Source organism: Tupaia chinensis, unplaced genomic scaffold (genome assembly GCF_000334495.1).
Source record: "Tupaia chinensis unplaced genomic scaffold, TupChi_1.0 Scaffold000078_1, whole genome shotgun sequence".
NCBI lineage: Eukaryota > Metazoa > Chordata > Mammalia > Scandentia > Tupaiidae > Tupaia > Tupaia belangeri.
Genome location: NW_006159539.1, coordinates 1,427,570 through 1,438,906, shown reverse-complemented (window position 1 = coordinate 1,438,906; position 11,337 = coordinate 1,427,570). Strand labels below are relative to the sequence as shown.

At 49.5% G+C, this 11,337-nt stretch overlaps 1 protein-coding gene and 2 pseudogenes across 2 annotated transcripts in view; 2 read left to right on the top strand and 1 right to left on the bottom strand.

Annotated features, from left to right (window-relative positions):
* The window catches only part of ETFA (electron transfer flavoprotein subunit alpha), a 72,248-nt gene extending 61,965 nt beyond the window's left edge, over window positions 1–10,283 (bottom strand). The window contains exon 1 of one of the 2 annotated variants that reach the window (XM_006142597.3): window positions 10,149–10,283. In XM_006142597.3, the coding sequence (XP_006142659.1) occupies window positions 10,149–10,187 (39 nt within the window). In that variant the 5' untranslated portion in view covers window positions 10,188–10,283. Of the gene's footprint in view, window positions 1–464; window positions 558–10,148 lie in introns of those variants that run through there. The other variant, XM_006142596.2, reaches the window with a different exon arrangement.
* LOC106734058 (uncharacterized) lies at window positions 4,764–5,726 on the top strand (annotated as a pseudogene).
* LOC106734056 (uncharacterized) lies at window positions 5,726–7,037 on the top strand (annotated as a pseudogene).
* Window positions 10,284–11,337: the final 1,054 nt, after the last annotated feature.

Sequence of the window (11,337 nt, the reverse complement as noted above, 5' to 3'; positions counted from 1 at the left end):
GCCTATGTGGTAGTCCAGTGACATAGCCATTACGCTAACTGCTGGTCCCAATGAAAGTAATTTTAACCTATTTCTTCCCAACCATCTTTAGAAACTGAGAAGAGGGAATAGGGTAAGGTTTTTGTTTGTTTCTTAATTCAAATAAATAAGTAAATAAATAAAATAGCAAGAATAAGCTATAAAAATTGTTCCAAGTCCTACTGAAAAGGATAAATAATATATAATTAAAGTCACCTAGCCCTATTTTAACACACATTTTGTAATAATAAAATATATATTACACTTCTGTATTAAACTACTTACTTTAACCTCTTTAGTAATAAAATATAGCAGCTTTTAATCATGACTAGAAATGTCACATGACATTGATTATAATATTAAAAGCAGTCAATGTACTTCACTTTAAAAACAGACAAGACTCCTAGCAGACACACTGACAGGCAACATAATTTTATTCAATTCACCTCATATAATAAATCTTCTTTCAGGACCACACGAAATTTGGCTCTCTTTCTTCTTTCAAAAGAAATTAAAATCTGCATGCAAATTATAAAGTTCAGTCTCATTCATCAATGCTAGACAGCAGACTCTGAAAAATGTCATGTTCCTTTACACCATTTCACAGCTTCTGAATCATGATAGATACTGCTTCCTGTCTGGCAATGGACGCAGTAACAAGAGTACCCAAATGACCTTGAACGCGGTGCTTCACTCTCCACACAGCACACGCTCCTGGCATTTCCTTATACGTCAACAAATCAACAAGTTTCAAAGAAAATTAACGCGGTAACAATAATCTGGGTTAATGCTTGTGAGAACGCTAATTCCAAGCGCCTGCCCTCCACCCTCCTCTCGGCGCGCTCTCTAGCCCTGCATTACAGACGTGAGAAACGCTTTGTTCACAGCGCCCTTGGAGCACCTCTCCCAGAGATGAAGGACTCTGCTCAATAGCACCAAGAAAACCTGAACTTAGATACAAAACGTTCACTTACTTCCCAACAGTCCAAAGTCACCTTTTTAAAAATGTGACAGAGGTCACCTGGGCTTGCCAGAGAGCCATGGAGCCAAAAATAGGCAGGGAGAGAAAGCAACCCCCAATGGGGCATGGTCCTGCCACAACCTCTTCTCCATTTCTCCACCCTGTTGGGATTTGGGGCACACATGCACATGTGCCTGGTGTGTTTCTGTGCACACACAGCTGCCTGGGGTCCCGGGCGGGCTGGGAGTGGGCCGCAGTCAAGACCCTATTTGGGGAACCAGCAGATGGCGTAATGGTTACATCGCAGGACTCCCATGTGGCCGACCACGGTATGAGTCCCTGATCCAGTGGCTTAACACTCCGCGAAGCACGAGTGCATGCATGCCCAAGATCCCGAGAGAATAGGGGAGAAGGGACTGTAGTGTGGCCATCCCCCACGGGGGGTGGATTTCTCACTTTCTGTCTCTCTGTCTCTCCAGCGTGCATGTGCACCCTATAGCAAAAGATCTCTCTTACAAAACAAAAACAAAACCCTTTTTGGAGTGGTGACTCTCTCATTCACAGAAAAAATAAATAAACTAAAAAAAAAGAAGAAAAGGCTGGGATCTAACTCCTTATTTTATAGTTACATATGAACTTATGATCTAAAGTAATAAAAGTAATTTTTTTTTGGAGAGGTTTTTGCTACAGAGTGCATGTGCTCGCCAGACAGACAGAGAGAGACAGAGAGATAGAAAGCAAGAAATCACCCCCCAGGGGGGATGGCCACGCCGCAATCCCTTCTCCTCCATTCTCCTCTTGGGATCTTGGGCACGCACGCACACACGCCCGGCGTGAGTTTTAAGCCACCGGGTGCGGGACACAAACCGCGGTCGACTATGTGGGAGTCCAGTGACATAGCCATTACGCTAACTGCTGGTCCCAATGAAAGTAATTTTAACCTATTTCTTCCCAACCATCTTTAGAAACTGAGAAGAGGGAATAGGGTAAGGTTTTTGTTTGTTTCTTAATTCAAATAAATAAGTAAATAAATAAAATAGCAAGAATAAGCTATAAAAATTGTTCCAAGTCCTACTGAAAAGGATAAATAATATATAATTAAAGTCACCTAGCCCTATTTTAACACACATTTTGTAATAATAAAATATATATTACACTTCTGTATTAAACTACTTACTTTAACCTCTTTAGTAATAAAATATAGCAGCTTTTAATCATGACTAGAAATGTCACATGACATTGATTATAATATTAAAAGCAGTCAATGTACTTCACTTTAAAAACAGACAAGACTCCTAGCAGACACACTGACAGGCAACATAATTTTATTCAATTCACCTCATATAATAAATCTTCTTTCAGGACCACACGAAATTTGGCTCTCTTTCTTCTTTCAAAAGAAATTAAAATCTGCATGCAAATTATAAAGTTCAGTCTCATTCATCAATGCTAGACAGCAGACTCTGAAAAATGTCATGTTCCTTTACACCATTTCACAGCTTCTGAATCATGATAGATACTGCTTCCTGTCTGGCAATGGACGCAGTAACAAGAGTACCCAAATGACCTTGAACGCGGTGCTTCACTCTCCACACAGCACACGCTCCTGGCATTTCCTTATACGTCAACAAATCAACAAGTTTCAAAGAAAATTAACGCGGTAACAATAATCTGGGTTAATGCTTGTGAGAACGCTAATTCCAAGCGCCTGCCCTCCACCCTCCTCTCGGCGCGCTCTCTAGCCCTGCATTACAGACGTGAGAAACGCTTTGTTCACAGCGCCCTTGGAGCACCTCTCCCAGAGATGAAGGACTCTGCTCAATAGCACCAAGAAAACCTGAACTTAGATACAAAACGTTCACTTACTTCCCAACAGTCCAAAGTCACCTTTTTAAAAATGTGACAGAGGTCACCTGGGCTTGCCAGAGAGCCATGGAGCCAAAAATAGGCAGGGAGAGAAAGCAACCCCCAATGGGGCATGGTCCTGCCACAACCTCTTCTCCATTTCTCCACCCTGTTGGGATTTGGGGCACACATGCACATGTGCCTGGTGTGTTTCTCAAGCCACCAGGGATGGAACTGATGCATGATCAGCCATGTGCGACCTGTCTCCCTCAATCATCAGGCCACAGGCCAGCTCCTAAGGTCATCTTCTAAATACAATTCCTAACTTTATTATTAAAATGTTGTTTTAGGAAATGTATCTTCCTCCTAAATGAGCTCATAAATAGCTACAGAAAAAAATTCTTAATTTCGAGAGTGGGGATTTGAGAAGAACTATGACCATCTTTTGACGTGATAAATATATATAAAAAGGAGGGACCAGCAGCTGGCACAATGGCCATATCACTGGACTCCCATGTAGTCAACTGTGGTTCGAGTCCTGGACCCAGTGGCTTAAACTCACACCGAGCGCATGTGCATGTGTGCCCAAGATCCCGAGAGAATGGAGAAGGGACTGCAGCATGGCCATCCTCCCTGGGGGTGATTTCTTGCTTTCTGTCTCTCTGCCTCTGTCTTTCTGGGGAGTGCACATGCCCTATAGCAAAAAACCTCTCCAAATAATAAAAGGAGTCAGAGTGGGGGCCAGCAGGTAGCATGGAGGTTAAGGCGGCTGGGTCCCACATGGCAGACTTTGGGGTTTGCTGGAAATCACCCTGGGCGCATGTGTACACATACCCAAACTCTCAACAAGAGAATGGGAGAGAAGGGACAGTGGCATGGCCATGCCCCCGAGGGGATGAGTTCTCACCTTCCCTCTCTCTTTCTCCAGGGAGTACATGTGCCCTACAGCAAAACTAAAATAAAATACTGAAAGAAAAGGAGCCAGATTAAATGGGCTCCCCCCTTACGAATACGAGACAACTTGAGAATCAATGAAGGGAGTAAGAGATTACAATCTATTATGTAGGAATGCGTGAGTTCATAAATAGATAAACAAGAATGTGATGTTCCTTCTTCAACTATACAAATGTAGAAAGAATTCTGGACTCAGAAAATCACCATTTTACATGACAGTAATCATTTCTCAGGCAGAGATCATTGAGGATTGACCTCTGATGAAAAACAGGAGGATTACATAGTCTCAATGTATCTCTCAGGCCAGCCGACACAGCAGCTGTTAAGAGCCTACACAGGGAGCCAGATTCCACATGGCTGACTCCAATCCCAACCTGCGGGGCTCAAAAACTGTAGGGTACCTGTGTGCATGGCCAAAATCCTGTCAGGATGGAGAAATGGAGAAAATGATTGCAGCCTGACTACGCCCCATGGCGGGAGCTTTCTCAGGAGGAGACCGCTCCACATATTACTTAAAAATTACAGAGAGGGGGCTGGCAGGTGGCGTGGCAGTTAAGGGTGCTGGACTCCCACATGGCTAACCATGGTTCAAGTCCCGGACCTGGCGGCTTGCTTTCTCACTCTCTCTCTCTCTCACTCTGTCCTTTTCTGGTCAAATTAAAATAAGTAAGTAAATAAAAAGTTAAATAAGGGGCTGGCAGGTAGCGTGGTGGTTAAGGGTGCTGGACTCCCACAAGGCTGATGATGGTTCAAGTCCCAAACCTGGCAGCTTGCTTTCTTACTTTCCCTCTCTCTTGCTCTCTCGCTCTGTCCCTCTCTACCAAATTAAAATGAAATAAATGAATAGACAAAGTTAAATAAAATAATTATTTTTAAAAAAGTTAAATAATTCTTAAAAACAATAATAAAGTACAAAGAGAAACGGTAACTCGGCAGTGGAGAAGCTGGCACACGGCACTGCAGCCACGTCACTGAAGTGGCCTTCATGTGCCACCTAACACGGTGCCCTGAGAGCACGTCACCTGTGAGGGTCGTGCCAAGAGTAGAGGGTACACAGCTTGGACGTTACCGTGAGGAAGCAGCAGGTAAACCTACACGGGGCGACAGTCTAGAAAACAGCGGGCCTGTACTCTTCACAAATGTCGGTGTCAGCCAAAGAAAGACAGGGAACATGGAGACTACACGCAGGGCGCCGGGACCACCACAGACCAGGATCGGGCAGTGCCACCAACGGCAGTGCTGGGTGACTGGCGAGATGTGAATGTCCACAGGTAGAGAATGGCACTGCGTCACTGGAAACGCCGCTTTCGCCGGTCACACGGTGGCTAGGAAAGCGACCTCCTGGCTTTGTGAAGATACGCAGAGGGGCCAGCCATGGCGTGCGGTTAAAGCGGCTGGGTCCCACAACGCCCACGACATAGGTGAGTCCCAGACCTGGTGGCCTGGAATACATGCCAGGCACGTGTGCCCGTCTGCCCAAAATCCGGGGAGGAGGTTGTGCTGAGGGAAGAGCGCCAGACTCGTACACCCGAGCGAGCTTCTGCCTGCCCGAGGCACCCCGGGGAAGCCACCGCCACCCGGTCTGACCAGGAGGCAAAACCCTCCACTGAGGAGTAGGGGATAAGGAGGAGGAGAATACGCTAAACTCAGAGTCACTGGACGGGAGGGCAGTGAGACTCACTTCAGAGTGAAAATGACAACGCGCCCCAAGAAACTCAAAGGATCATCCTGTCGAGGACGGGGAGCTGCAATGAATTCACTGGGGTTTCTCTCGGAAGGTCAGAGAACGGCTCAGAGTCATCCTCCGAAAGAACTGGGAATGGAAGAGGAAGATGTGACTGAAGTTGATCAGGAACAAACGGGGGTCATTCGACGGTTTAGATTGTTTTTTATTATTTTTTTCTTTTCCCTCGATTCTTTTTTATTTTTAAAAATAGTTCTTCTGTAATGTGCAGTGGAGAAGCTGGCACACGGCACTGCAGCCACGTCACTGAAGTGGCCTTCATGTGCCACCTAACACGGTGCCCTGAGAGCACGTCACCTGTGAGGGTCGTGCCAAGAGTAGAGGGTACACAGCTTGGACGTTACCGTGAGGAAGCAGCAGGTAAACCTACACGGGGCGACAGTCTAGAAAACAGCGGGCCTGTACTCTTCACAAATGTCGGTGTCAGCCAAAGAAAGACAGGGAACATGGAGACTACACGCAGGGCGCCGGGACCACCACAGACCAGGATCGGGCAGTGCCACCAACGGCAGTGCTGGGTGACTGGCGAGATGTGAATGTCCACAGGTAGAGAATGGCACTGCGTCACTGGAAACGCCGCTTTCGCCGGTCACACGGTGGCTAGGAAAGCGACCTCCTGGCTTTGTGAAGATACGCAGAGGGGCCAGCCATGGCGTGCGGTTAAAGCGGCTGGGTCCCACAACGCCCACGACATAGGTGAGTCCCAGACCTGGTGGCCTGGAATACATGCCAGGCACGTGTGCCCGTCTGCCCAAAATCCGGGGAGGAGGTTGTGCTGAGGGAAGAGCGCCAGACTCGTACACCCGAGCGAGCTTCTGCCTGCCCGAGGCACCCCGGGGAAGCCACCGCCACCCGGTCTGACCAGGAGGCAAAACCCTCCACTGAGGAGTAGGGGATAAGGAGGAGGAGAATACGCTAAACTCAGAGTCACTGGACGGGAGGGCAGTGAGACTCACTTCAGAGTGAAAATGACAACGCGCCCCAAGAAACTCAAAGGATCATCCTGTCGAGGACGGGGAGCTGCAATGAATTCACTGGGGTTTCTCTCGGAAGGTCAGAGAACGGCTCAGAGTCATCCTCCGAAAGAACTGGGAATGGAAGAGGAAGATGTGACTGAAGTTGATCAGGAACAAACGGGGGTCATTCGACGGTTTAGATTGTTTTTTATTATTTTTTTCTTTTCCCTCGATTCTTTTTTATTTTTAAAAATAGTTCTTCTGTAATGTGGTGTTCAAAATGGAGTTGAAAACTGGCTCCCGGTCTCTTTAAAACACCCAGTCATCTGAATCCTGGTGCTCACTACTGGTTGTCGTTCGTGTCATTGTGCTGATGCCTCCGCTCCCTTCACGGTGCCCTCTCCTTCATAAAAGTCACACGTGTGCACAGAGAGGTCGCCTGTTTCAGGGCTGCATTTTCAGGCTTGCGTGGGTAACTAAGATCGGCCAGCACGAGTGTTCATAGTGACTTTCGAATTGGCCTTGAAGTTTCAGCATGATTGCTTCGCTCCTGGGCTACAACTTTTTCTCAGAGAACCGAACTGTGCAAAAATGACCTTTCCTGGGACCAGCAGTTAGCGTAATGGCTATGTCGCTGGACTGCCATGTAGTCGACCACGGTTCAAGTCCTGGACCTGGTGGCTTAAAGTCACACCAGGCGCATGTGTGTGTGCGCCCAAGATCCCGAGAGGAGAATGGAGAAGGGACTGCGGCGTGGCCATCCCCCCTGGGGGTGATTTCTCGCTTTCTATCTCTCTGTCTGCCTCTGTCTGTCTGGCGAGCGCACACGCCCTACAGCAAAAACCTCTCCAAAAGAAAAAGAAAAAAAGAAAAATGACCTTTCCTTAACTTGAAGCTATTTTTAAAATCTGAGGGTCTGGACCAAAAGAAGAGGGATATGAGATTGGAGTCAAGATGACAGATACGGGGAAAGTTCGCTAACTCCAAAGATGGCTTCACTGAAGAGAATGCATTTTAAGATTTAAAAAATCTTGTCAGAAGATCCCAGAACAGTTCTAATTTCCATTAGCAGTTAATAAAGTTATTCATGAGAAGTGTATACAACAGAACACTGCTCTTTTTGATTGTATTTGTACTTCTTGGCCTGGGATATGGGTTTTAAATGGACATTGTCTGTACCAGCTTCATTAAAATAAACAATATTTGTAAAAATCTTAAAAAAAAAAAAAATATCCTGGAGAGAGAGTGGAGAGGGGCCATCCCCCCAGGAGAGGACATTCTCTTTTCCTCTCCCGCGCTTTCGCTCTGTCTCTCGCCGGGGAGCACATGCATCCTATACCAAATAAATAAATAAGTAAACGGCAATAGAAAAAATAGGTATGCACTGAGTTACCTGGGAATAAAGGACATGCTACAACATACTCCCAAATGGCTCAGAAGACAGTAGTTCTATGTAGAGAGAAAGCAAATGTGTCAAACCACTACCAGTGGACGAAATATTCGGGAAAGTATTTGAAGAATTTTGTTCTATTGTTGCAATTTTGCTGTGAGTCTCAAGTTATTTCAGAAGTGAAACAAGAGTCCAGCCTCCACAGGCAGTAGCAGGATGAATTGCAGAGCTAGAAGCCACATGGCAGAGCAAGGTTCAAAGTCACAGCCAACCTGGGATCCCCAGTAAACCTGCAAGCAAGTGGGTGTGTGGGGGTGGAGATGGGGTGGTTATCTACGCCCAGACAGGTGATGGGAAAGGAGGCATCAGCCCAGCCTAAGATGATGCAGGAGGTAGGGGAAGGGCATCACATGAGGAGATCCTGCCAGGGGTCCTTCAGTTCCTTCCTCCCTCCCTTTCCTCTCCCTCCGTCCTCTTCTATCTTGGTGTGCATACACATGCTATTATACATAAAATAAACTTAAAAAAAAGTTAAACATGTGTACGTATTATCTATGAGCCAACATTTTTGTTTGAGATTTTGCTACAGGGTGCGTGCACTCACTAGAAAGACAGAAAACAAGATATCACCTCTCCTCCCAGGAGAAATGGCCACACCGCAATACCCTCTCCTCTATTTTCCCCTTGGGATTTGGGGTACACACACACATGCACACCCGCTAGCATGCACACCCGCCTGGCATGAGTTTCAAGACACCAGGTGCAGAACTCGAACCGCAGTTAATCACGTGGGAGTCCAGTGCCTTAACCACTATGCTACCTACTGGCTCCCAGAAGGTCTTAATGACTTTGAAGCAGCTACTCTACTTAGCTTTATTTTCATTTTAGTAAGTCAAGGTCAAAGTCCTTGGCAAACAACAAAGATTTGAAATACTGTCTGTGTCTCTGGGCCAATGGTGTGGCTAAGAACTGCTTGAACTAATTCCATTTTTTGTCAACTCAACAAAAGTACTGCATCTTAAATCCCTACCCCTGCAAATATCCCGCTGCATATGCAAGACTTGTAAGCTGTCCATAAAACTGCCTTCCAGCTCCTGCAGAGCCAAGTATTCTTCTGCAAGTCTGGCTCCGGGTCCTGGAATTTTCTCAAATTCACGACTTCACCTTTATGTCCAGACTCTGGGGAAGACACATACCCTGAAGGAAAGACAGGACGCTGACCTCAAGGATGTGGGTTAGAACTTTTTATGGGAAGAAGGGTCAAGGTTTTCTACAAGAAGGCACACACAGGGAAGAAGATGTGCACTGACTGACGCCTATTACAGAAAAAGCACCAGCCATACCTCAGGGAGAAAAATCCCAGTGGTGCTGGGGAGATACACACACAGATCGTAGAAAAGCAACGAAAACACCAGGAAACTTTCCAGCCCAGGTCTAACGTCTTGTTTCTCCCTAAACGTAACGGACGTCTACAGAACCCACAATGTGAATTCCTGGTCCTCGACGTGGAACTAGTTGATATCTAAACCCTGCTCTCCCACGGCACCAGGATAACCATGTATTTGCTGAGTCCTCACTAGACCGGGAAGAACTGCGCGAAGTTCCTGCCTTCTCTCTCCTTTTTGAAAGCAGGAAAAACGTCAGATCAACAGGTCCCTGGCTACCGGGCCAACACGCGGCTGGGGTAAACGGTGCCCCTACGAGAGAAAATGAAGCCTGCCTTTCAGGCTGGCGAGGGCGGTCAGCTGGGGCCGCGGGCCTTCCACGCGCGACCACCGACCACCGACCGCGCACTGCCCACGGCCGGGGAGCAGGGCGGGTCTGCGCCAGCACCGCGCCTCCCCCGCGCCCGCGGCCCCGCCCAGCCGCAGGGTAAAAATGTTCAATTCTTCCAGAAATGGCTTTCGGCCAGAATTCAGGTTAACGCTGTCCCAGAAGGTATCCCCGCGGCGACACTCTGCTCCCTGGGGCGAGCTCTCCCCGGGCCGCGGCCGCCCGCCCCGCACAAGTGCCAAGGGCGAAGGAGAGCGGTGGGAAGAGGGGCTGCGGGCGCCGGCACCGGAAGCGCAGGTTCACACTCGGGGTCACCTTGACCCCGACCTCTGACCTCTACTCCAAGCCAGCGGCCGGGAAGGAGCCAAGGGCAGGGCCCAGAACTTCAGGCCGAGCCCCGGGTCGGCTGGGCCTGCCCGCGCGAGGGCTGCCCGACCTACGCCCTCGCCGGGACGGCAGGCTGAGACTGAACCGTGTCTGAGCTCGGCCCTCCTCGTCCGGACTCACCGCCCGTCGGAGCTGCCCAGGTGCCACCGCTCGGAACATGGTCTGGCTCGCGACGCACCCTCGTCCCCACAGCCGCTCGAGACCGCCGTAAGGCTCCTCCTCGGCCGGGCAGCCTAACGCTCGCGAGACGCGCGAACGAGAACACGCGCCCCCGCCTGGGAGACCGAGCCTGCGCTTCCCACCCGCTCATTGGGCGTCCGCGCAGCCAATGGGGACGGCGGAAAGTTAGGGGCCGGACTGGGAGTGGGGCAAAGGGGAGGCTGTTCCTGGGGCCTCGGGTGCAGGCGGCTGACTGCAGGTGGCTGAGCTGGGACTGTGGGAGCCCGGCCGAGGGCAGCGCGGTTGGAGCGGACTCTCCGTCCTGGCCGCCCAGCCTCCGGGTGAAGGCCACGCCTCCTGCGCCCTGCGTTCTCTCGTCCGCGTCTTTATTTGGGTTATCAACGCCGCAGACAGGTGCCGGGAAACGATGCATCAGGTGTTGTCCTGCCCCCGGGCACTGGACGCTCTGGGAGAAACATACAAATAAACGTATCATTAACACTGTGGGAGGATGGCCTCGCCGAATTGCTGGTGTTTGAGCTGGATTCTAGGAGGAACGCGGTGGGCATAAACGGGAGAGGCACAGACTGGAAGGTCCTGAGGACAAAGGGCAGAATGGCTGGAGCTGCAGCTGGAACAGCCTGAATGAGGGGTAACTTGGCAGCCCGCCCTGGCGCCCTTTTCTCCCCACTCGACCCTACCTGAGCCGTCCCACCCACACCCTGGCTTCAGGCCGGATGCCTGCCGTGTCTCTCCTGACCTTCGGATGCACGTACCCACTTGCCTACTGCGCGTCTCCTCAGGATGTCCCTCAGCACCCCAAATCATGTCCTCCAGGGACTGGGCATTCTCTTCCAGAAGTTCTGCTCCTGCATTGCCTTCCTCAGGGAATGCCTTCACCTCCAACCCAGCTACTCAGGCCAGAAGCATGGGAGTCCCGTTTGGCTCCTGTCTCTCCCTTATTCCCTGTTTGAGCAATTCCACTTCCAGGACAGCCCCCAAACCTGCTACAGCTCTCCCCTCCCCACTCTGCATCTGCATTGCCTCCTTACCCTCCTCCGGCTCCCAGTCCTCTCCACCCCACAAGCCGATTCCCACTGCAGCCAAAGAACTCTTTCCAAGGGCAAACTGATGTGACCTCTCCTTTCAA